Source organism: Orcinus orca, chromosome 10 (assembly GCF_937001465.1).
Source record: "Orcinus orca chromosome 10, mOrcOrc1.1, whole genome shotgun sequence".
In the NCBI taxonomy this organism is placed as follows: domain Eukaryota; kingdom Metazoa; phylum Chordata; class Mammalia; order Artiodactyla; family Delphinidae; genus Orcinus; species Orcinus orca.
In genome coordinates this window covers 103288565-103315060 of record NC_064568.1, presented here as the reverse complement: position 1 = coordinate 103315060, position 26496 = coordinate 103288565, and the positions used below count along the sequence as shown (strand labels likewise).

Genomic DNA, 26496 nt, shown 5'->3' with positions numbered 1-26496 from the left:
TGCTCACTGATATTTTTGGAATGAAGAAATGGCAGAGACCTCAATAGCAATTAAGTGGTACAAACAGTCTTTCTCAAATTAACGGCATCTTTGCTGTGCAAAGATGGAAAGGAACATTGAATTGTATTAATGATTGTTCTACTACTAGGTGAGAATTCTGAATTCTCTGGCTTAGAAAGGATCTTAGAAAGACATCGATTTCCCAAAGAGATTAATCTGACCCCCAAACCAAGCACTGTGCCCCTGCGGAGAAGAAAAGTCAACAACAATGCAAATCAGGGGTGGAAGAAATGCCATGTGTGGAATAAAAACACAAAGGAGCCTCCAGTGTCAACCATAGTTGTCAGGTAGGTGCCTAATTTTTGTCCTATGCAGGCATATTTAGAGATGGATAGGGTGACCACAAACCCTCTTTATGCCTTAAAAAGCTAAAAAATGACTTAATGTTGTCTTTGGCATATACGGTGAGTGTGAAAACAAGCATTGCTCTGTATAAAAGTGCATGAGTCCCGTTTGCACACCTCCCCGTGTCTGCAGGAGCCCTCATTGGGAGAAAACTCATGGAGACTGGAGCAGGTGCGTGGGTTCCCCACGGGCCATCGCATTCCAGGTCAGTGAGCAGAGACCTAGCAGGGCTGGAGCGGAATTCTTAGGGACCCAACCACCGAGCTGTAGGGCTTTCATGCTGCATGAGTTGGGAAGCACCAGCCCACCCCAAGCATGACCAGGACCTAGGATGATATCATATGAGTGGCAGAACTTCGGCTTTACACCTAGTCTACAAGATTTCTTCTTTTAAACGTTAAGCACGTACAGCTATACAATTTCCACTTAGCACTGATTTGACTTTATCCCACAAGTTTCGGTATGTTGTGTTTTTATTTCATTTGTTTCACGATATATTCTAATTTCCCCTTTGACTCATTGGTGGTTTAAAGGTGTGTTGTTTAATTGCCGTATATTTGTGGCTTTTCCAGTTTTCCTTCTGCTGTTGATTTCTAGTTTAATTCCATTGTAATTAGAAGAAGATATATGATTTTACTCTTTTTAAATTTAGGGCTTCCCTGGTGGCGCAGTGGTTGAGAGTCCGCCTGCCGATGCGGGAAGATCCCACGTGTCACGGAGCTGCTGGGCCCGTGAGCCATGGCCGCTGAGCCTGCGCGTCCGGAGCCTGCGCGTCCGGAGCCTGTGCTCCACAACGGGAGAGGCCACAGCAGTGAGAGGCCCGCGTACCGCAAAAAAAAATTATTAACACTTGTTCTGTGGCCAAACATATGATCTTTCCTGGTTAATGTTCCATGTGCACTTGAGAAAAATGTGTATTCTGTTGTAGTTGGGTGGAGTGTTCTGTACACATCGGTTAGGTCCAAGCGATCTATGGTGTTGTCCAAGTTCTCTATTTCCTTATTGATCTTCTGTCTGATTTTCTATCCACTATTGAAAGTGGGGTATTGAAGTCTCCTACTATTACTGTAGGCTGTTTCTCCCTTCAATTCTGTCAGTTTCCTTATATATATTGGCGTTCTAATATTAGTGTGTAAATGTTTATAATTGTTATACCTTCTTGCTGTCTTGACCCTTTTATCATGATATTATGTCCGTATCTTATAACCGCTTTTGAGTCTATTTTGTCTAAAATAAGAGCCATCCTCCTCTCTTTTGGTTACTATTTGTATGGAATATCTTTTTTTCGTCCTTTCGCTTTTAACTTACGCATGTCACTAGACCTAAAGTGAGACTCTTACAGGCAGCATATAGTTGAACCTTGGTTTTTTAATCCTTTCTGTCAATCTGTGTTTTTTGATCGGAGAGTTTAATATATTTAATTATCAATAGGGAAGCACTTACTTTTGCCATCTTGTTTCCCATATGTCTTATATCATTTTTTTGTCCCTCATTTCCTCCATTACTACTTTCCTTTGAGTTGAGTTGATATTTTTGTGTTGACACCTTTTGATTCCCTCCTCATTTCTTTTTGGGTATTTTCTATGGATATTTTCTTTGTGGTTACCATGGGGGTTACAGATAACATCCTAAAATCATGATGATCTGTCTTAAACTTTTACCAACTTAACTGCATACAAAAACTACTGATTTACAGCTCTGCATCTCCATTTTTTATTTTTTTTATTTTTTATTTTTTGCGGTATGCAGGCCTCTCACTGTTGTGGCCTCCCCCGTTGCGGAGCACAGGCTCCGGACGCGCAGGCTCAGCGGCCACGGCCCACGGGCCCAGCCGCTCCGCGGCACGTGGGATCCTCCTGGACCGGGGCACGAACCCGTGTCCCCTGCATTGGCAGGCGGACTCTCAACCACTGCGCCACCAGGGAAGCCCTCTCCATTTGTTACTGATGTCACAGATTACACCTTTATATATTATATACCCATTAACATAGATTTATAATTATATCTTAAGCATTTGTCTTTTAAATCCTGTAGAAAATAAAAAGTGAGGTTACAAAGCAAAATTACAATAATAGTTTTATATTTGTGTGCATGTATTTACCTTTGCTGGAGAACTTTATATTTTCATGTGGCTTTGACTTACTATCTAGCATCCTTTCATTTCAACTTGGACTCCCTTTAGCATTTCTTGCAGGGCACATCTAGTGGTAATGAATTCCCCCAGATTTTGTATACGAATGTCTGAAATTTCTCCCTCATTTTTGAAGAACACTATTTGCCAGATGTAGAGTTAGCAGGTGACAATTGTTTTTGTTCTTTCGGCACTTTCAACACATCATTCCGTTCCCTTCTGGCTGCTGAGAAATCTGCTCATCTCGTTGGGGATCCCTTGTGTGTGATGAGTTGCTTTTCTCTTTCTGCTTTCAGGATTCGTGCTTTGTCTTTGACAGGTTTGATTATAATGTGTCTCAGTGTAGGTCTCTTTGTGTTTATCCTACTTACAGTTCATTGAGCTTTTTGCATTGTATATCATGTCTTTCCTCAAACTGTTAAGTTTTTAGCCATTATTTCTTCAAATATATTGCTCTGTCCCACTGTCTCTCCTCCTCCTGGAATTCCCATTGTGTGCACACTGGTTGCTGGATGGTGTTCCGTAAGTCCCTTAGTCTCTGCTCACTTTGTTCTTTCTTTTTGCTCCTCAAACTCAATAATTTCAAATGTCTTTAAGTGTGCTGATGCTTTCTTTCTCCTGTTTGAGTCTGCTGGCGAACCCCTCTAGTGAATTTTTCAATTCAGTTATTGTAATTTTCATCTTCAGAATTAAAAAAAAAAATTTCCATCTCTTTGTTAATATTGTTTTGTCACACAGTGTTTTCCTGATTTCCTTTAGCTCTTTGCCCATGTTTTCCTTTAGCTCTTTTGAACATATTTGACAGTTGTTTTAAAGTCTTTTTCTAGTAAGTCTCATGCCTGTGTTTCTTCATGGACTATTTGTGGAGATTTTGTTCCTTTGAATGGGTCACATTTCCCTGTTTCTTTGCATGCCTTATGACCTTTTCTTGAAAACTGTGCATTTGAAAGAACAGCCACCTCTCCCAGTGCTTGCACACCGCTGTGCAAGACCTTGAAATGGTGGGCCCATGAGTCTTGAGACCAGCCCAGGCCTTTTCAGGTTTAACTGGGCATGATTCCTGTCTGAGCCTGTGTATAGGTTTAATTTTTGGTTTTGTTTTTTTTAATCCTGCCCCCCCACCCCCCAACTGCTTTTAAATGTCTTCCCAAAGAGTCTCATTCCAGCTTCTTCTTAAATGCTCTATTGTCTTCCTCTGCTTGTAATCTCTTTCTCTGCATCCACGGGTGTGCAATCAGCTTGTACTTTTCACGTGTTTCAGTGCCTTCTGTGGCTTCTAGCCCAGGACCCAAACTATGCCAATGTTTCCATCTGAACTTTGAGTCAGGCAAGACAGCAACCAATCCCTCAGGCAAGCCAGACAGGCCAGCATGTTGCAAACAAGTTCCAGTCTGTTCCTTCCATCCCAAGAGAAGGAAGTGGGAAGCAGACTAATTCCTTCCAACCACATCATGCAGGGGAGTAGGTGGGGCAAGAGTGAGTAAAAATGTCACAAAATCTCCTATCATTTTTAATGTAACTTATTTCTTGATTGGACATTCACTTGTTTGCTGTAGATGTCTGACGGGTTTCTGTAGTTGATTATTTGATGTTTCTGTTGGGCGATGAGGACCTGAAACTTCCAACATCTTGCTGATGTCACTCTGATTATTTATTTTTCCTAGTATTTTTTTCTCTCTGTACTTCACATTGCTTAGTTTCTGTTGATTTATCTTCTAGGTTCTTTGACTCCTTTGTCATCTACATTCTGCTAGAGTCCCTCCAGAGAATTTTTTTTTTTTTTTTTTTTTGCCACATCATGCAGCTTTTGGGATCAAACCCAGGCCACCACAGTGAAAGTGCTGAATCCTAACCACTGGAATACCATGGGATTCCCTAGAGAATTATTTTTAAATTTCAGATTTTCAGTTCTAAATATTTTATTTGGTTCTTTGTGTGTGTAGTTTGTTTCTCTGATGAGAATTCATGTAGTTTTAATCATTTCAAGTGGGTTTTTCTTTACCTTGTGGAGCACAGTTATGAGAAATGCTTTAAAGTCTTTGTGGGACAATTCCAACATCTAGGTCATCTCGGGATTGACGTGTGTTGTCTTTTTTCACCTTAGTGTCCACATTTTCATGGTCTTTTGTATGTCGGTAATTTTGGATTGTATCATGGACACTGAATATTATGTTGCCTGGAGCCTGAGTTTGTTGAATTATCTGGAGAATGTTGGTTTTGTTTTAGCAAGTAATCAACCTGCTTAGGTTGAGACTATAAGCTGTCTTGATCTTGTGTTAGTGGTGCTTAAATTCCCAGTTTACTTCCCAAAGCCTTTACCATGTTGGTTTGAGCCTGTCCCACTTGTGAACCTAAGCTGTGTAGGTTTATACCTAGAATTAGGGGAGCACCTCATTCCTTCTCTGCTCTGGGATTCTCCTCTCCAGCCCCAGGGAATCCTTCTCCTGGTTAGAGAGAGGTTCTTCTTGGCCTCAAATTTTCTTTTGCCAGTCACACCATGGCAACCACTGCACTGCTGCACAGTTGGGCCTGCCTTTGGGGCATATGTCCCGTGCTTAGGACAGAGATCCCAGCAATTGTTTCCTAATGTCCCACAATCTCAGAAACTCATGGGCAGATGCTTCTCCACATTTTGATGCCTTACCACAATCCATCTGCTTTTGTTTAATGTCAGCATCCTCAAGCCATTGTTTTTCACCTTTTGTCCAGAGATGTTAGTTGAAGTTAGTGGGAGGGATGGGCGGCTCATGGGGACACAGTGGGGCTGGGACTCTCTGACCCTCACTGGGACTCTGACTCTGGAAAAGCTACTTACATCTCCATGCCTTGGACTCCTTACTTGTAAATGGGCAGCAGCAACAGTTTACCTCATTTTTAATTCTGGGCATTGTTTTTTGAGGACAAAATGTGCTTATGGGCATTAAGCACTAGAAACAAATAGTAAGTGCTCAGTAAACACGACTGGGTTATTACTATTAATGTATTTCCTATAAGAGTGAACACTTTGGGTTAGGATTACTGGAATAAAAAAATTAAGAATTAAGAAGTCAGAGGTTCGGTGGGTTGGCTATCTGGATGCTGACGCTTGAAGGAGGTTAAAAAGGAAGGAGGACATTTAGAAGAGCAAAGTCTTCCACACCAATCCTACAGCCACTGGAATTAAACTCTTGTCAAGTGATTCATACGGCAGCCATCGAAACAGAGTCACAAGGACGGTTAAGGCAGCTTTCAGGGGTGCTTTTTATAAAGTACCACATTAAACGAGAATGGAGACTATATGACAAATGAGGAAATAATCACTGATACAGAACATCACTTTCCAATGAAACGATCCAATCCCTTCATCCCTTTTTATCAAATTATAGGGGGGAGGATGAAACTAAGATTCTAATTCATCCTCTAGTAATACTGCTCCCTCTGTTTGCTCCCCCTGCCAGACGGCTGAAAAAGAACATGCGACCCACTGAAGATCTTGACTCGGTCATCCAGAGACTGTCGGTGTTTGGGCCGATCAAGTCAGTGAGCCTGTGTGGACGGCAAAGTGCAGTAGTGGTTTTCGAACACACGGTCTCAGCCTGCAGCACTGTGAATGCCTTTCAGAGCAGGACGCCGGGCACAATGTTTCAGTGTGCCTGGCAACAGCGATTCATAGCGAAAGACGTAAGACTCCCCACTACCAAAAACCTACGTAAATTCTCAAAGCTGGTTTCACATCATTTGTTTTTCATCAGGGCTCTAGTGAAGTATAATTATCAGAACTGGTATTTTAGCACTGAAAAAAGGCACAGCGAGGTTTACTTAGTTCAGGAATTGGAAAGCAGAAATAGTAGCACATCCCTTCCTTGGAAACGCTTAGCTTTGATGTGATGGCCATCACAGCTTTGCTTTTTTGGACAGGAAGCTCACGACGGCGTTCAGGCACTCATCTGACAGCCACCTCTCCCGCAGGACGTTGCTTTCTTCAGCATTAATCGCGTGCAACTTTTCTTTCTCCGTATTTCTGATGACCTGTTTTGAAATTCTCATGGCCTGAAAAAACAAAACCAACAGTGAGGTTAAGAGGCATTCTAAGAGGAGTGAGATTATTCTAGAATTCTGATGCTTGTTTCTCTGTCGTTCATTTGATCCTGTGACACCTTAAGAAACGTGTAGATAAGACACTGTTCCTCAAACGTTCATGTGTGCACACATCCTCCCAGCAGGTGTGGGGCAGGGCTTGTGATCACACATTTCTAAGAAGCTGTAGACAGAAACCAAAGCTTCTGGCTCCAGGACATTTTGAGCGGTGAGAACATGAGAAAATCAGTCACCAGCTATCACATGTAAAAACGAAAGTGCTGTGTGGTCAGAATCTCCTCACAGTTAACCTGTCTGGCTGCTCACCTGGATTCAAGGATGAACGTGCTGGTAAAGATTGCCTATCAACCTCCTCCAAGTGGTGCCCAGAGAGAACCGCCCCTCGGTCTCCACAGCACAGGAGTGGGACGCCTATTTGATCAGTTTTGTAAAAGTCAGTATTTCTAACATTATTAGGCTTACTTTTAATCTCAGATTTAGATGTGCTCAGAGCCAGCTGTCTTGTTTTTTATATTGCTTATTCTCTTAAGGCAAACAGATGATTTACATGGTTCTTACAAGCAAAACAAAACAAACAAGAAAACGAATACGAACATTTGGGGGGAGCTTTGAATATGCTTTCAGCCTGACCCAAACTTCTTTCTGAAAAGTGCTGTCGGGAAAAACTTCAGTAACAAGTCCTTGGGTACATGCTTCCCGGGCTGTTAACTTCTTCCCAAAAACGAGCATCTCTGTTGCCTGAAATGAAAAGCGGGATTGAGACGTTACCGCAGTGAAACAAGGCTCAGTTAACTTCAGAATGAACTGCTTCCAGCAGACACAGGGACATCTCCTTCTGGCCGCTGAGGCTGCCAGTATTTCTCATTAAGGGGGAAACTGATGGTGCCACAGGCAATGGTTTGCCAGCTTTGTGCTGAGACCATTGGGCTTTCTGGACAGTTTGTAGAGGTTGCCGCTTCTGTGTTTGTCTACGACGTGGAGCAAAAAGAGCTGGGAGCCTGGGGCAGAAAGGCTGCGAGGCAGGTGTTGATTCTACGACACACGGCAGCAATGAGTTCCTGTTTTAGACACTATAAACAATTATAAAACAAAAAGAAAAATCACCGTCATAGGACATGCCAACCAACATTTAGGCACACCAACTGTCAAAATTCCCTTCCCCGGGGACTTCCCTGGTGGTCCAGTGGGTAAGACTCCACGCTCCCAATGCAGGGGGTCTGGGTTTGATCCCTGGTTGGGGAACTAGATCCCACGCACCTCAATTAAGAGTCTGCATGCTGCAACTAAAGATCCCACATGCTGCAACTGAGACGCGGCGCAGCCAAAATAAATAAATTAAATATATATATATATATATATATATATATATATATTTTAAAATTCCTTTCCCTGGAAATTCACACAGTGGTCTGGCTCTGACAGTTTTCTTTACCTGCCCAGGTACTCCAATGAGCTCCACTTAACTGAAGGAAAGTGAGGGAGACTGATGTTCAGTTTCTAACAATACTGGGGGCACCAAGTGGATTTCCTTTCCCATGTCTGCAATTTCTCTTCCAGAAAAGGAAAGACGGTTTCAGAGTCAAATGTTCTAAGCCTTAGGGTTGGGTCTGCCCAAATTTTCAAAGTTCAAAGCTGTATAAGAATTCAGGGCACGTGACTGAAGAAAGAGATTTAAGCTGTATAAGAATTCAGGGCACGTGACTGAAGAAAGAGATTTAAAAAGGGAATTCCTTGGTGGCCTAATGGTTAGGATTTCAGGCTCTCACTGCCGTGGCCGGGGTTCAGTCCCCAGTCGGGGAACTGAGATCCTGCAAGCCGCATGGCATGTCCAGAAACAAAAGAAAAGAGATTTTAAAAATATACACTTTTTTCAATGAAAACCTAATAGCAACGAACAGAGGCTCAATTCCCACTCCCCCCCTTTCAGATCCCAAAGGATGTCTGCTAAGCCTCTCCCTACCCCCGGCTCTCAGTCTTGTCATGATCCCCTTGGGGTCCTGCCCACCAAGGGTGGGCACCTAGGTTTCCATAACTGCAGGGACAGACCTGAGCGGCCACTGGGCCCCTTGGAGCCTTGCTGCCCTGTGGGACAGTCTGGAGGAAAGGCTGTGGGGGCCGGGAACGGCGCTGGGAGCACGGGGCACCCAGCTGAGAGTCACCCCCAGTTTGGGGACAGAGCGTCTAAATTTCCCTGCGGACCAGACGCTTCCCACAGCCTGGTTCCTCTATGTTTAAAACTCTTGGAGTTGGGTAGCAAATAATTCGCTTCCGTCTGCTGCCTCTACTATAGAGGGAAAGAACAGAGAGTGTGGGGTTACTTTTGGAATGGAGATGACATTACCTTTCGTTTTAAGGTTTCCAAAAATTACCTTGCTTGGGCCCATTATCTTCGGAAAAGTGTAAGAGGAGCATCCTTCTGGACTCTGGCCTAGGTGACTGAATGGAGTATGAAATGTTGCCTTTTTGAAGAGAGAGAAAAAAAAAAGAAAATCATCTTTTCACATGTGATTTCAAAAAAATCACTATTTGTTTCTATCCTCCTTACAATACTTAACTGAAGAACTTTAAAAAAAAGTAGGGTTATTGTATTATTTTACAGGCAGACCTCCTTTTATCGTGCTTTGCTTTATTGTGCTTTGCAGATACCGCATTTTTATTTTTTGTTTACAAATGGAAGGTTTGGGGCAACCCCAAGTCGAGCAAGTCTGCCGGTGCCATTTTCCCAACAGCGTTACTTTAAATTAAAGCTGTTCTAAAATGTCTGATGGTTTTCTTAGACATAATGCTATTGCATGCTTAACAGACTACAGTAAATGTAAACATAACATTTATATGTACTGGGAAACCAAAAAAGTCCCGTGACTCACTTTATTGTGATATCTGCTTTATTGCGGTGGCCTGGAACCAAACCCACAATCTCTCTGAGGTCTGCCTGTATACACACAAAATCCACTCTTCACGTACGCGGTTTGATGAGTTTTCAACAAATGTATACAGTTATGGAGCCACTACCATGACCAAGGTACAGAATAGTTCCATCACCCCCCACGCCAAGGTGTCCTCACGCCCCTTCTGCAGTCAGTCTGTCTCTCACCCTCAAGCAACCACGGATGTTTTGTTCCTACAGTTTTGCCTTTTCTAGAATGCATATAAATGGAATCACACGTTCTGTAGCCTCTTCTCCTTTGGTGGGCTTCTGTCCTTAGCAGAAGGCTCGAGTCACCACGTTGTTACTGCACATAGTAGGGTCTGCTCCTTATTTCTGAGAAGTATTCCATTGTACGGATGTGTCACAATTCGCTTATCCATTCACCAGTTGGAGCCACTGTGGTATTTCCAGTATTCTGGATGTTATAAATAAGGTTATGATGGAGGTGTATTTTCAACTCTCTTGGGTACATGCCCAGGCATGCAGCTGCTGGGCTGCGTTGTTCATGTGTGCTGTAACTTTCTCAGACGTTGCCAGGCTATTTTGCGAGGTGCAGCAGGGAGTTCCAACCACGCTGCGTTCTCCCTAAACCTGTCGTTATCCTTAGTCTTTTCAATTTTACCCACGCTAGTAGGTGTGTTGTGGTGTCTCGGTGGTGGTGGTGTTGTTTTTTTGTGGTACGTGGGCCTCCCACCATTGTGGCCTCTCCCGTTGCGGAGCACAGGCTCCAGACGTGCAGGCTCAGCAGCCATGGCTCATGGGACCAGCCGCTCCGCAGCATGTGGGATCTTCCAGGACTGGGGCACGAACCTGTGTCCCCCACATTGGCAGGCGGACTCTCATCCACTGCGCCACCAGGGAAGCCCTTGGTGTGGTTTTAATCTGCTGTTCCCTAATGACTAATGATGTTGAGCATCTTTTCGTGTGTTTATCAGCCATTTGCATACCTTCTTTGGTGAAGTAGCTTGCAATACTTTGCCCACTATTTTTAAGTTGTATTGGTTGTCTTTTTTTTTTTAATTAATTAATTTATTTATTTATGGCTGCATTGGGTCTTCGTTGCTGCACACGGGCTTTCTCCAGTTGCGGCGAGTGGGGGCTACTCTTTGTTGCGATGCGCGAGCTTCTCATTGCGGTGGCTTCCCTTGTTGTGGAGCATGGGTTCTAGGCACGTGGGCTTCAGTAGTTGTGGCATGAGGGCTCAGTAGTTGTGGCTTGCGGGCTCTAGAGCGCAGGCTCAGTAGTTGTGGCGCACGGGCTTAGCTGCTCCTCGGCATGTGGGATCTTCCCGGACCACGGCTCGAACCCGTGTCCCCTGCATTGGCAGGCAGATTCTTAACCCCTGCACCACCAGGAAGTCCTTTTCTTAATGGTGTCTTTCTCACGTGTTTTTAAGAGCCATTTATACTTTCTTTTCTGTGGGCTATTTATTCCTCTCTGTCGTGTATTTTTATATTAATTTGTTGATCCATCACTTTATAGACACATTTTAAAAAATATATTAGAAAGTTTAGCCTGTATTGTGAGTTGAAAAATTACTTCCTCAATCTGCCATTTGTCTTGATTTTGCCCCAGAGGTTTTTTGATTGGTTTTAAATACCAGAAACTACTTTAATGTTGGTTATTTAGACTACAGAGTCATTTGTAGTTTTTTTCTAGATGTCAGAAATAGTTTTGTGTGTTTCTTGATGAATGAAAAGTTCTTATGAAAGGAAATTAACTTATAATCAACAATTCCGTAAACAGCATATTTAGACTTCATTTCCCATAATCAGGTATGGAGGGTTTTTTTAATGAATATTGCTAGAAAATATAAACATATAATGTACAAAGCATACAAATCAAAATAATAAAAGTATAAAGTAAACAGTTATTAATGTCACCTGTCTTCTCTTTTCCCCCCTAAAAGAAAGCGTATTGGAGAAAATGTGCTGAGAAGTCACAGCCTAAGGAACATGACCAGAAAACTGAAAGCAGAAGCCGACCTTGGTGAGAGCCACAAACAGGTGCGTGGAAAGCTGATAATAAGCAGCATTTAATTAACTTATAAACATTATTATAAGCAACGGAGCAGTAGATGTAGTTAAGGGTTAGATGCTGGCCTCGGGCTGCCCGGTGACCCTGGAGCTTCTTAACTTCTCTGTGCAACGGTTTTCTCATCTGTAAAATGGGATGAGAGCACCTGCCTCGCAGGGCAGTTAACGTGGGCATTTACTGAACACATATAATGTGCATCAGCAGAGTGCCTCCTAGATACTGAGCGCTCAAAGATCTATTACTGTTATGATTTCTGCCTTTTTATTAACTCAAAGAGGAAATGTACTGTTTGCTGACAGAGAAGCTAATAGGCAGAGGCACTACTTATTGCCCATAACAGAGAATAACTTGGTTATATGGGTTAAATGTTAACCCACATTTAATATGGTATCTATTCATGAAGCCAGGAATGAGAAACCCTGTAAAATGAATTCCTCTCCACAGCTTCTTTCTTCTGTGTCTTTGCCTGATTTTAACTTGAGCCCTGGTGTAACTCAGTTGGGTGAACTCTCAGCAGTGGTCACTATTTGTCAAATATTTTGCTTTGGGCCCAATCTTTTAGCATACATAATATATACGCATTTCCCTCTGATTTCAATTTGAATTCAAATTGTATCGTAAGATGGGAGTCCTAGAAATCTTTAAAAAGATGATGTACATGACAATCATTGGGAATCCAGTGGGAGAATCGGGACAAGATTCAAATATGATGATACTCCAAGTACTGAAGAATGAGACCCCCAAGTTCAGGTCAGGAACTCCTGATCCCACCCTGCTCAAAGCAGGTCAATTAATTGGTCATTTAACACACAGAACGTGACCGAAGACTGTTAATTTCTGCCTTTGAGCAGAGACTTCCACCTACAAAGGTTAGGTAGCCTAGCGTCTAGACTTCCATTTGCTATTTTTATGGGAAAATTAGATCTGACAATATGCCCAACCTCACTGAAAGGAATCCAGTAAAAGGTGAGCCACAGGGTTAAGGACCCTCATGTACGGCCCCATCAGTGGAGAAAACACCTGCAAACAAAGCCAGGAATCTCTTCAGCGGTAAAAACCAAGCGTTCCCTGCAAGGCTGTATGTACATTAGCAAACTGTTCTGCCACAAAAGCAAAGTCACTCTAAGAACCTGATAACCCTAAGAGGTGGTGATTAGTTCTACAGTAAACGTTCTAAGATAAACGTTCATCACATTTTTGTTTATAAGGATAAAAACTGGAAATATTCTAGGGTTCCAGTGTCAGGGACTGGTTAAATTAGATAAGTTAAATAACCCAAATGTTAGCACTGCTTATCTGAGTGGTGAGGTAAGGAGTGACTTTTAAATTAACTCTTTTCTTTGTACTTTTCCATATTTTCCAAAATTTTATTTTCTACTATGACATATATTATGACTGTAGTAGGAAGAAAAATTAAAATCTATATAACTCAATGGTGAACACGACTCCTCTGAGCTTTGGTTTCCTTATCTGCAAAGGAGGGAGTGAAAGTAGAGTAACGCCTGAAAGTTCTTCCATATTCTGGATTTATAAATTCCAGGATTCATTTACTTGGAAAAACTGATCAAATAACTCACTTGCATAACCTCCAGAACAGCTATTTTTTGCCCCCTGCTAACAAGCTTTGAAGGTTCCTGACTATTTTAGAGTAAAAATGAACAAGTGTTGTGTAACAGGATTAGAGCACAGAGCCAAAAGAGCTGGGGCAAAATGTTCACAACAATATTCGTGTTTAGGAAAATTCAAGTTAATAGTAAAGGGAAAAAAAAGCGTCATCTTAGACTAATTCTTTGGGAAAAATTTAAATTTGGTCCATTCTACCATAAACCATATGTAATGTGTTTACTACTAGCAACAATAAAGGAGAATTCAGAGGATCTCTTTTTAACTTGTATAACTTCATACATTTCCGGGAGCTGACTTACCCTGTCGGTCGCATACACGATATCAAATAGCCCGAGAATGGTGACGGAGATTCCTACAGCTGGTCCATTTACCACTGCAACGAGAGGCTTCGGAAAATCTATAAAACAGTCGACAAAATCCCTACAGACGTGGAAATATAAAAGCATGTTTAAATATGCCAAAGTAGCATCAGGCGAGACAGGGTGAGTCTGGAACGTGCTTTTCTGGCCAGGCTGGTGAATTTCCCATCGCCCAGCAGTGCCTCTCTGCCCTGCCACCTCCCTGGCCTCTCGCACCAGGTTCCTCCCATCTGAACGGCACTTGAGGGAAACTCGCAGAGTCCCACAGGTCAGCCTTGGTTCAAATCTTGTGTTCTAGGCATTCGGTCAGGGACGTAAGCCAGCTGTAGACTCAGAGGCGAGGGTGGCCGCCAGCACGTGCTGCGGTATCCCAGCTCAGTGGGCACCAGAGACGCAGCGGGGACTAATGAGGCGGGAGGAGACGCCTTCACACCCTCTGTGTCTTCTGAGACCATTTCAAGTCTCCTATGAGCAGCGATCATGGCAGTCACGCCTTCCTCTGGCCAGAGGAGAAGCTGCTAAACTCCTATGCCTCAATATGGGAGAATTTAATTGGTAGCGGTAGTTGACTTGTATGCTTTCCAATCAAATGTGGTGTAGGGAGGCCAGGAGAACGGGTAACAGAAGTTACAGTGATGGAGCAAATGCCCCCTACTGATAGAAGCTTGGAGAAATATGCTTGCCTAAAGTCACAGCCGATTACACAGAACCTAAGAAGTATTTATTTTACGTTGGCGCAGCTGAAGACCCCCCACCGATAAGGATAAGCCCCCCGGGATGAGACAGACATGCTCTCACCTCAGTAAGACGGCCCCGCTTCTGGCTTTCTCCTCCACTCCACCAGGGGGAATATCCGTGAAGTTGGTCAGATCATTCCCACTACAGTAATAGTCCCCATTGCCTGTAAACAAAATCCATGGATCCAGCATTCACTCACTCTGCAGTAGTCACTGGGCATCTTGTATGTGCCAGGCTCTGTACCAAGCTCTGGAAATACACTGGTGGACCAGCTGGGGTCCTGCCCTAATTGACAGACCAGGGAGTCAGCTGGACCTTGATTTAAAGACACATGAATAACTGTAGGCAATGCAACTATGATGATGCAAAGGGACACGAGGACAGGACAGCAGGCAATGGGGCTCTGCTCTCACCTGGGGGTTCAGGGAGGGACTTTGCTAAGGCGGGAATGACTGGACTGAGATCTGAAGGACACGGGCAGGGGTAGATGGAAAGAGGGTGGGGGGAATATTCTCCAGCGGTGACAGCATGTGCAAAGGCTCTGGGGAGGGGGGGACCCAGCATAGCATGGGCTGAGAGAAACAGATGCCTTTAATTTTCTTTTTTCAGTCCAGACAGATAAATTAGAAAACAGAATTTAGGAAATCTATATAACATGAATTAGAGAGGCAAGTCTAATTGATATAATTGTAACGCTATACCTTAAAAATCAAGAATGAACTTTTAATATTTTTAAATTTCTTTTTTATTTAAAACATTTTTTCATTACTATTATTTTTTTGGCTGCACCGTGTGGCATGCGGGATCTTAGTTCCCCGACCACGGATCGAACCGGTGCCCCCTGCACTGGGGACACGGAATCTTAGCCACTGGACCACCAGGGAAGTCCCTGAACTTACTTTTTAAGTGTTCCTGGATGATATAAAATATTGGCCATTTTGTTGATTCTTAATCTTCAAGGCAGAGATTTCAATATATAGCTAATACACACGAAATTTTAATAGATTCTAAAAAAGTAAAATTAGTAAAACCAATCATTTCTGATTATAATACAATAAACTAGGAATTGATAACAGAAATGGAAAACCAAAAAAAAAAAATCCTTTCTGGAAATTAAAGGACCTACTATTACAACGTTTAGATCAAACAGGAACTAGAAAATGAACGTGACGGATATACAGATAATCACTACGGGAAAAGCACTATTTATCAAAACCTAACCTTTCAGTTTCCTCACCTGTAAGATACGAGTAATAACAGGGCCTAACCTCACAGGGTTATTGCAAGAAAGCTTAGAAAAGTGAAGAATCAAAACGCTATCAGATGAATTAAAATGCTTAGACCAGTGCTCAGCAAACATGAAGTATGATAGAAACGTTAGCCATTATTACCATTATTACGAAACCCAGCAACTTCACTTCTAGGAATATAGCCTTTGGATTCTGCACATTCGCTGCAAGACATATGTCCAAGGATACCCTTGCAGCATGATTTTAATAGCAACAGACTAAGTACGGTCTACCCATTCATCAATACAGGAATGATGAAATAAATTATGGAATCCCAAAACTTTCATACTTTGTAGTCCTGCAGATGTATACGTGCTGACAGAGAACAATTTTTCGGGATATGCTGTGAGGAGAAGGTGGGTATAGTATGTGTGTACTATATGCTTCCTTTTCTGTTTACAAGAGGCGGGGTACACACACATAGGCAGTTTCTGGAAGGCTCAAGAAAAGCTGAGTTTTTCTAGGAAGCAAGACTGGGGTTCCAAGGAGAGTGAGATTTAGTTTTGTTATATGCCACTTCACAATCTTTGGATTTTTTAAAAAACCATGTGCCTGTATTATACTTTTAGTTAAAAAATTTTTTATGTATATGTATAGCTGACTGACTTCGTTATAGAAGAGAAACTAACACACCATTGTAAAGCAATTATACTCCAATAAAGATGTCAAACAAATTTTTTTAAATTAAAAAACCAGAAAACATTCTTCTCCTGTATCAAGCCAACACCACCTCTAGACCGATTTTGTTGCCTCCATTCTCCGAGGTGTATTTGTGAAATACAAGGGCCATGCTCAACTCTTCCCTTTCCTTCACCCCCTCTCATCAGCTGTTAGGTATCTCTCTTTCTCCTCATCTCCCTTTTTTACTGAAAGATCTCTGATATCTCTATACAATATTATATATTTTACAAATTTTAATGAAAATTAAAAGAAAATAAAATCACTCTGGGAATTCCCTGGTGGTCTGGTGGTTAGGACTCCGCACTTTCACTGCCAAGGGTGCAGGTTCAATCCCTAGTTGGGGAACTAAGATCCCGCAAGCTGAATGGCGTGGCCAAAAAAGGAAATAAATAAAATAAAATAGAATCAGTCCTGCTTCCACTGCGTCGACAAACGGTAACAGCTCCCGTCTCCCAAGTACCTGCTGTGAGCCCTGCCCTGCACTGTCTCGTGCCACCACCTCGACCATTCTGTGGGGTTAGGAAGACACTGTCTTCTCCATTCGGGAAGCAGAGGCCGCCCACAGGTAGTGAGGAACGAAGCCCGGATTTAAACACCAGTTGATCCGAGTCCTGACCCTCAGCTTGCACCACTACACGCAGTGCCCCTTCCAGGTTCAATGACTTCCGTTCTCTGAGTTCTCATCAGCCCAGGCCCAGAAGCATGCATATTTTCCACTTATTATCACAGTGCTGATATAACTGCTAATGCTTTTTATAATATCTTAAACATTTGCTATACTGTCGGTTTTTAGAGTTGTAATTTTTAATACTTGTACAGTATATAGTCTACTGGATGTTCTAAAATGTGCTTTATTATTCTGTCACGCAGCATATTTACAATGTTTTAACATTTTCACAATTATAAGTCATGGTGCAAAGATTATCTTTCTTGCATAAGACCTTTCCTTTTTCTTGGATAATTTCCCTAAAATAAATTCCCATTAAGTGGGATCGCTGTATCAAAGTATATGAACATTTTACATTCTGTCAAATGCCCTTTCCTTAGCTACTTACACTTTTTAGAGCCATCACGCTGCTGTCAGCAAGGGAGTAGAGGCATTTATTCTACCATAACCTTGTCAAAATTGGGTATAACATGAAATTTTGCTAATTCAGATAAGTATAAAGTGGTATCTCATCATTTTGATTTCTGTTTATTAATCTGGTTGCATTTTCCTTGTTTCTTTTATGCCTGTACTTTCTCATATAAATTATCTGTTCATTTTACTCACCCGTTTATCTAATAGGTCTTAGTACTTTTCTTACCAATTTGTATCTGCTTTTTACGTGATAAAGATATCAATCCTGTGTCTACCGTATTTTTTATGTATTTAAGAATTAGAGTATCTTAGCACTAGGAAAGATATTAGAGCCTATTTACTCAATTTCCTACTTAGATGAAAATCCCCCCAAATAGAAATTTAACTAGAAATCTAAGAAAATGTCTCACCTGTTAAAACAGTTATGGCTGAATCATCCTTGCTTGCAGCCTCAAGTGCAAGTATGATGTCGTGATACATCTGTGTGAAAGGGGGAAGACGAGGAAAAGAAAAAAACTCTGAAAATGGTAACCATCACCCAGGGGCTTCACTAAACATCAGTCTGCAAAGCCCACCCTCTGCAAAGTGCCAAACACTTACGCTGGCTGTATTTATAGAGCCAGAACGAAAGACTGAAAGGACTTCCATTCCTTTTATGATTACGTGGTGCGTATTCTGTACCAAGTGCTATGTAGAAGATGCTGGGGAACATATCCACGTTTTTCCCCCAAAATGAACAAGTAAGACACAGTCCTTGAGCTTTTGGAATTAATAGACGGGGAGGGACAGCTCTAAAATGGGTGGAAAGTACAAAGCAGCAGAAAGCTCAGAGGAGCTGCCGGTCCTTTTCTAGGGTGGGTACAATGGCGCGGGGAGCAGAGAAAGATTTCCAGGAAGCAGTTTTTTATTTGGGACGTCAGGACAGCATGTGTGTGGCAGGCAGCCTGGGAGTGTTATGGAAGGTGAAAGGCTGGACTCCGTCAAGAACTGTCGGCCCAATATTTCAAATCAGCAACGTCTCTGAAAATCTTGGACGTGTAGCTGTCATAGCTTTTAAGGCATTTAAAACAGGTGCAGTTTCTACCTTAGATGAGGGAGAGAATGGTGAAGAGCGCTGACGTTTATAGATACACATCCTTTACTGAAAAAACAGACGCATGGACTTTACATAATGTATGAATGGAGGTGAAATCACTTCTACTGAGGGAGGGAATGAGGAAGTCGTTCCATTACGACTACCGGGATGATGATGCAGCATGACAGGGTATCTGGGAAGAGCCGGGCTGAAGGGATGGATAGATCATGGCTTCAACTTAGATCTTCCTGGTTATTAGTCATGTGAGTTGGAGTAAATAAGTACTTAACCTAATTATTTTATTGTTAGGTAGCAATAGTGGTAGGCTCCTTGTGGGAATTAAACCTCTGTGTGGAAAGTACTGACACACACACGCCACTCTGTAAAGAGTAGTTATTACTATTACTACCATGGATATATAGAAATGAGTCAGTGGGCTTCCGTGGTGGCGCAGTGGTTGAGAGTCCGCCTGCCGATGAAGGGGACACGGGTTCGTGCCCCGGTCTGGGAAGATCCCACATGCCGTGGAGCGGCTGGGCCCGTGAGCCATAGCCGCTGAGCCAGCGCGTCCGGAGCCTGTGCTCCGCAACGGGAGAGGCCACAACAGTGAGAGGCCCGCGTACCGCCCCCCCCCAAAAAAAAAAAGAGTCAGGAGAAAAGAAAAAGTTTTGAGACTCAAATGCTTTGTTAACTGCATAGTGCATATCCAACTTCATGGAATCCTTATTTAAGACTATTTTAAGGTAGCGTGCTTTTTCTACTACAATAGAGGTGATACGTCCGATGAAAAGGGGTTACGGCCCTTTTGAATTTTACTCCCAGTTCAGCACCAAGTATCCAATTAATTCTCTACTTTTTTCTCAAGGGGAAAGGGCTGAAGTGGCTATTTTTTCCTTAAACTTCGGTTTATTTTTTTTTTTAATGATACATATGTTTGTCTCACGTGTGTAACATAATGATTTCATATTTGTATACACTGTAAAACAACCGCAGTAAGCCAACGTCCATCACCACACATCGTTACAATGTTTTTCCTTTGTGATGAGAAATTTTAAGATTTATTGTCTTAGCAACTTTCAGACACGGAAAACAGTATTATAGTCACTGTGCTGTACAGTTTATCCCTGTGACATTTTCATTTTATAACTGGAAGTTTGTACATTTTGACCCCCTTCACCCCACACCTCTGACAACCGCCAATCTGCTGTTCTCTGTATTTATAAGAGAGATCATACGGTATCTGCCTTTCTCGAAGCTATTTCGCTTAGCATAATGCCCTCAAGGGCCATCCACGTCGTCACAAATGGCAAGATTTCACAATTTTTTATGGCTGAACAGCATTCCACTGTGTAGACGCACCATGTTCTCTTTGCCCATCGTCCACTGATGGATGCTTAGGCTGTGGAAGGGGTTATTTCTATTATTGTTCTAGTTCAGTGACCGATTCAAAGACTAGCAGTGCCCCTGTGAAGCAGCTCATTTCAAGCAGAGCTCGGTTATGATCTATTTAAGTTCTTCTCTCCTTTTTCCCTCTACTTGTACAAAATAAAGCTCCACGCGAGTAGATTAGTACTCACTCTCAAGTCCAAGTGACATGAAGGTATGTCCAGGGAGCGTCTATGCCAACCTTAGAGAAGCCCTCTGCATCTTCTCTTACTGTGACATGTGTTTCATTTATATTCACATCATTTATCTGTGTTTCCATCATCAGAAAAGTTGCAGTGCCTCTGGGCATGCATAACCTACCAGAAGCTCACAAATTCTAAATAATGAATGTCCCACTCTGCTGTATGAAGTAGCCACAATCATTAATCTTCTGTACGAATCAAACACAAGCTCTCACAGAAACAGGAAGGATGCTGACACACTATAGTTTTTGAGTGAAACAGACAGAGGAAGAAAAGCAAAGCAGGACGGACTCTTAGGGCAGGTCGTGTTACCTGAGTGGTGAGTGCATTTTTTTTGTCGGGCCGGTTCAATGTGATGGTTGTGATGCCATCTTGGGAGGTCACCACCAGGGCGTCACTTCCTGGTTGCTTCCTGTCTGCTGCAGGTGTCACCTGGATGGAGGACTCAGATGAACCACTCAAACTGGACACCAAGTCCACGTAGTTACACCTGGCGGTTTCCTGCAGAGAGATGACAATTTCAGCCCACGGTCAATGAACAAGCATTCTGAGAAACTTCCTGGCAATGAAGAAAGAACAGAGATTCTGGTTCGGTAGAGGGATCTCAAGATCTAGAAGGCTCATCTGTGATGGCTTAATAATGAGAAGCAACCCCTTCCTTTAGGAGCACAGCAAATGGAATAAAAGCAGAATGATAAGTAAATGTACCTTGGGCAGACTGCCAAGAGCATTCCAAGCATCCCACTTGGCCTTATTGATAAAGTCAAGCACACCTGGTTTGGGCACATTACAAGGTCCTTCGGTGGCCTGTGAAAAGGAGAGGGGCAATTATTGGTCAAATGCCCATGCAAACTGGAGCCTTAAATAGCTAAGACCCATAAGATGCACGCGAGCGTGAACGCACCTTCCCCTCCCAAGGCACATAAATTTATTTGAATTTTCTTCTCCCTTCCATGCTGTTGCTAAAAATGCACAAGCAAGAGAAAAAAGCCTGGAGGGACAAAGTACGCCATTGGCTGTTAGTCCCTAAAATGAGTTATAGCTGCCTGTGCATGAAAATAACGCAAGATTAGGGTTTTGGGAAAGTACTGAATACTTTTTAAAAAATCATCATCGTTCATTAGTTTTAGCAATGGTCACATTCTTCATACATGATGAAAATCTTCAAGCAAATAATCTTCAAAGGTAACTCGCCCACAGACATTTTGAACACAGTGTATTCTGAAAGCCCATTCAAAAGAAACACCCTCCCCAACCCAGTTCCATGGCAGATATCTGATAACTGAGCAACACAGCTGCAGCTGCGTACGAGGGGGCAGGGGTGGGGTCATCAGTGCCGCTGGCCCTTAGGACACTTAACTGAAGGACACGCGAGCAGCAAGCAAAAAGCAACTAAAGTTTACTTGTTTGAGGGGAGGCGCACTGAGTGTTCTGAGATGAAAAAAAATATGCACTCAGTTATTTTCAGAGATGGCAAATTTAAAACTCCATTTAATAACCATGCTTTTCAACTTCGTAATATAACTAGCTGAACGAGGCTCTGAAAAACAAGGGCAGCAAAGGAGGCTAAGACTCTCCAAAGAAAGAGAGATAAGACTCACCTCACAAGAGTTAGCCATCTGAGAAATCAGAGGCAACGCAGGCCGTAAGACTGCCCCCCTCCACTTCTGACACCAAGTGCGAGATTGGGGGGCTCCCGAAACCACCCTCGGGTTCAATAATCTGCTAGAATGACTCACAGAATGCACTGAAAGCTGCTGTACTCTTGGTTACCGGTTATTAGGGGGAAAGGATACGGATTAAGGTCAGCAAGGGAGGATGCAGAGGGTGGAATCTGGGGAAGGTGTGTGTGTGACACCCCAGCCCGCCGCCAACCGGCCACTGCGGAGTCAGGACAGCGTACTCTTCCAGTCCCAGACTGATGCGTGACAACAGAGTACTGCCCACGAGCGAAGCTCATTCAGGCCTCAGCGTTCAGAGTTTTCACTGGGGCTCCACCACCTCGGCATGATTGAAGTGTAATCGCAGCCCCTACTCTAAATACCATGGTTAGACTCTCCAGGCAAACAGAGACACTTCTATCACTCTTGGTATTTCAAGGGCTTAGAAATTACCTCCCAGAAGCCAAGGGCAAAGGTCAGACCTCTTTGGGGGCAAAGTTAAGTTCTTTACTATACACACCAGTATGAAAGTAAGAGAGGCTCATATATGCGTCACAGGAAGAGAAAAATAGAAAACACACAGGAACCCAGAGGGGCTGACTTCCCAGGACATTTTTCAGACACTGTAACTTAAAAACTTGAGTTTTAAAATTTTGTAATAAAAAATTTCAAACATATACAAAAGTAGGATACTGTCATGAACTCCCAATCTTCGTCACCCAAACTCAGTAACGCTCATTTTTGCCATACTTGCTTCACCCACCCTTTTCTTTCCTTTTTTGTTTCATTATTTGAGAGAATGCCAAACACCATACTATTTTACCCCTAGGTACTCAGTATGCATTCCTAAAAAGAAAAACAACAAAAAAACATTTTCTTATACAACCATGATGCCATTAAGAATAATTCCTAGGTAACACCTAATACTCAGTTCCTAATCAAATTTCCCCAATTGTCTCAAGACCACTTTTTCAGCTGATTTATTTTAATTAGTGGCCAAATAAGATCTACACCTTTGGTTGTTATATCTTTTAAGTCTCTTTTACTCTGGAGTGGTCCTGAGGAGTTACTTTTTGCCTTAATAATATTTTGAAGTCTAATATAATAAACTCTCATGTATACACTCTTGGTAGGAAAGGCAGCAACACAATCCCTAAAAGCATTAAGGCTTCATTTTAGTACAACACACAGCACGTCTGTCTGAGGACCTATCTTCTCAAAATGTCTTTATGTCGCACCTTAGGCATTTACCTGCTTATACAGTGCATAGAGTTTTAGCTTCACTTCATTTCCTGGATCCTTCTTCAAGAGTTTCACCTGATTCAGGGCGTTTTCAAAGTCCTTCTGGCTGGCTCTCATTGCTGGGCCACACAAGTGCAGCTGAAGTGCTGGGAAACGGGTGACCTGCAGAGGACTGCAAACAGGCAGGCTGACTGCTAATCGTTCCCAGCCCTTACACGCCAAAATGCTACGTTTCTCCAGAAATAGTTTCCCTATACTTCCCCAGCCACCTGGCTGTGAATGGTTAGTGGTTTCCAAAACTGTCCCGAGATAAGAAATCAGTACAGAAGCTAACAGCAGTCATGGAGCCTTCAAATCAAACAGAGGGAAAGCAGCCAGAAGCCGGGGAGCCGTGGACTTGTGCCCCGGGCAGGAAGTCAGTAGAGGCCTGTGGGATGGAGGACAGCAGGAGTGCTGCGCGGTGTGTGAAGACTGCAGAGCCACTTGCGTACAACTGAAGTGAAAGGAAAGACCCAAAAAGTTGTTTTTAGAAGTGAAGTGGTTTTGATATAAGAATGATGTGAGCTGTGTCAGGTTGACATCTCATCCTCCTGGTTGGTAGCCGCTCGGAGCTCAGCGTCTGAGGGGTCCTGCGGGGGACGTACTGATAAGAGCAGATGAAGTGACTGTATGCAGAGGGGTCATTGAGACTATAAATCCCCAGAGTTTGTGAGGACCGTCCGAGAGTGTCAGTCTGGGCAAGGCTCCCCTCTGCTGATCCAGACAGCTCTCCAAGACCTTGGGGCACTAGCTCCTGCCATGGTAAAGGGGACTCTTCGATCAGCAGTGGTGAAAGCCATGTAGCGGCCACCGACAAATCAGCCTGCCTGGCCACACCAGCAAACTGCTCCAGCATCAGGGGACTTTTACTTGGGGGCTGGCAGCTGGACATCGGCTCTTGGATGGCAAAGTCAAAACTCTCTACTGCCTTATGAAGAGGCATTGTCCTGTATGCTACTGGCTTGTGAAATTATTACTATTCCCGCAGTGAACCTGGGTTAAATAAAACAGTGGCAAAGACAATCTCAGTCTCTGAGTTTAATATGCCTGCCCCGCCCCCAGACAAAATAAAGATACTGAGACCAAGGGGGTAAAGTACAAAGAGTTCAGTCATTTGGGTTCCAAGGTCCAGAAACAGCCTCTGCAGTTGAAACTGAGTCCCCGTAAAACCGAGTTTCCTTACCGAGTTTGTGAGTCATCCCTCTGTCCAAAACTTTATTCCCTTTCTTGTCTCCTCTGACCTCAATCCTGGGCTAACTGAGCACTAATCAACCAGAGTCAGATGACTAAAATTGCTGCTGTCGATAACATGGTTTTTGTACTAAAACTGCTATTATAGACATCATTGTTAACGTGCAGACTCAGGTTGTTTCTGCAGAGCAGGACGAGTTCACAGACCCCTGTGCCATGGACCACCTGGCCAGAGAGTTATAAACCAGAGACATGCAATGATTAATAAATGTCACAAGAGGATAATTAATTTCAGCTTCTTTGTTCTTCCCCTCAAAAAAAAAAAAGCCTGTAACACAAAGATCAATTTGGAGTGGACCTGAGGCTTGTCCTCCCACTGCCTTGCTTAGTGCCTTGCAATAAATCCTTACTTTGCTGCAAACTCCTGCTGTCAGAATTTGGTTTTCTGCCCCTCAGGCACATAAGCCCTTTGCTCAGTCACATAGTCACTGATCAACAAAGTATAAACTTTTATCAGGTCAATTCCTTACTCTGCTCAGCAAACATGTGTGTCCCAGCACACACACAGGTGAAAGGAGGGGAAAATGAAGATGTAAGAAATGTTCAGAGGAGGGCTTCCCTGGTGGCGCAGTGGTTGAGAGTCCCCCCGCCGATGCAGGGGACACGGGTTCGTGCCCCGGTCCGGGAAGATCCCACGTGCCGCGGAGCGGCTGGGCCCGTGAGCCATGGCCGCTGAGCCTGCGCGTCCGGAGCCTGTGCTCGGGAGAGGCCACAGCAGTGAGAGGCCCGCGTACCACACACACAAAAAAATGTTCAGAGCAGAGATGAGCAGTTGCTGGCATTCCAGATAGAGAGCACTTCTTTCTTAGGGAGGTGAAAGACCTACCTGGGGGAAATCTACCTGCCTTGGATGCTAGGCTGTGAAGCCTGCTGAGCAGACATACTCACCCCTAACCCAGACATGTCTAATGAGCCAGGTGCAGAGCAGAGACAGCAAGTGCTACCAGGTAACTAGCTTTTTAAGCACACACAGTAAGCAGAGGGGAGGGGAAAGCATCAATGCACAGCAGTGAGGTCACAAACAAACAACACTGTTGTTTCACAACAAATGACCCTGAGTAATAAAGTTAAAGGCATCAAAGATGATTAAAATAATAGCTACAAATAAAGCCCAAACCTAACAAATGTATCACCTCCTCTGCAATAATGTAACTTTCAAAGGGTAGGTTCAAACCTTGAATTAGCCTCATTCAGTAAAATCAGCCTTCTATGAGTTTTACATTAAATAATTGAATCCGTTGGTTTTTTTTTTTTTCCCAAAAAGGGAAAAAACTGCATTTTACATGAATTTGGCACCTGGCAAGTTACAAGCAGAAAATGAAAGGAAAACTTAAAATGTACATAAAGGGCGAAATGTGCAAGTTCTCACAAAATATGGTGCAAACTTATTTATTTTAAAATAGAGTTTTTAAAAAATTACAAAACACGACCGCTTAGTATATAAAATCGGGAAAATCGTAACTCCACCCCCGAAGGCAACCGGCACGTTCCAGGGTTTTCCCCTTGCCGGTGCACAGCCCGGTTCTGGTTTCCACGTGGCCCGGCTGTGCATCCCGCCACCATCACCAGGCAGGACGTTCTCCACGAAGCAGACGGGTCACCCCCACCTGACCTCGGGGCGCGCTCCCACGGCGGGCACGAGCCCGCACGGCCGCTCACGCGACCCCCCCAACTCAGCAAAGCATCTCGGAGCCCGGCGGCGGGGGCGGGCGGGGACGCGCGCGGCGAGACCCAGCTCGGCCGTCCTGACCCTCCGGCCCAGAGGAGGGCGAGCGGGAGAGGGACACCTGACGTCACGCTCTGCTAGAAGCCCGCAAACCCTACTGCTACCGAGACGCGATAACAGACAGCGCGCCCCCCGCAAGCACGGCGGCGTCCGAGGGCGACCTTGGGCCCGGGCTCGGCACTTACCTGCTGAGAGCGCCCGAGCACCACAGCCGCGCCAGCCTTCCGGCCACTCCTGCCATGGCTGCTCCAGGGCGTGGGCGGGACTGCGGGCCGGGGGGTGGGGGTGGGGAACTGACTCCCGGACGGGGCCGGGACACCATAGGTCTGAGCGGGGCCGGGGAGGGGCGGGGCCTGAACGCGATAGGTTGGATAGGGGCCAGGGGCGGGGCCGGAGCCCGGAGAGGGCGGGCTGGGGCGGGCCTGAAGGCGACAGGTGGCGGGGCCGGGGGCGGGGCCCGCGCGGGGGGAGGGGCCGGGAGTGATAGGTTGGGTCGGATCAGCGGCCGGGGCGGGGCCGGG

At 44.0% G+C, this 26496-nt stretch overlaps 2 protein-coding genes across 2 annotated transcripts; one reads left to right on the top strand and one right to left on the bottom strand.

Annotated features, from left to right (window-relative positions):
* LOC117197117 (uncharacterized protein C6orf201) lies at positions 1–6003 on the top strand. The gene is made up of 2 exons (XM_033408047.2): positions 1–347; positions 5940–6003. The coding sequence occupies exons 1-2, from the start codon at positions 130–132 to the stop codon at positions 6001–6003; spliced, it is 282 nt and encodes a 93-aa protein (XP_033263938.2). The 5' UTR covers positions 1–129.
* On the bottom strand, positions 5758–26248 carry ECI2 (enoyl-CoA delta isomerase 2). The gene is made up of 10 exons (XM_004281064.4): positions 26161–26248; positions 22969–23131; positions 20765–20863; positions 20369–20557; positions 17764–17833; positions 14363–14465; positions 13505–13625; positions 8983–9072; positions 7208–7351; positions 5758–6565 (listed from the first exon to the last, which is right to left on the bottom strand). Exons 1-10 carry the CDS (start codon positions 26214–26216, stop codon positions 6410–6412), a joined length of 1191 nt encoding a protein of 396 aa, XP_004281112.1. The 5' UTR covers positions 26217–26248; the 3' UTR covers positions 5758–6409.
* Positions 26249–26496: the final 248 nt, after the last annotated feature.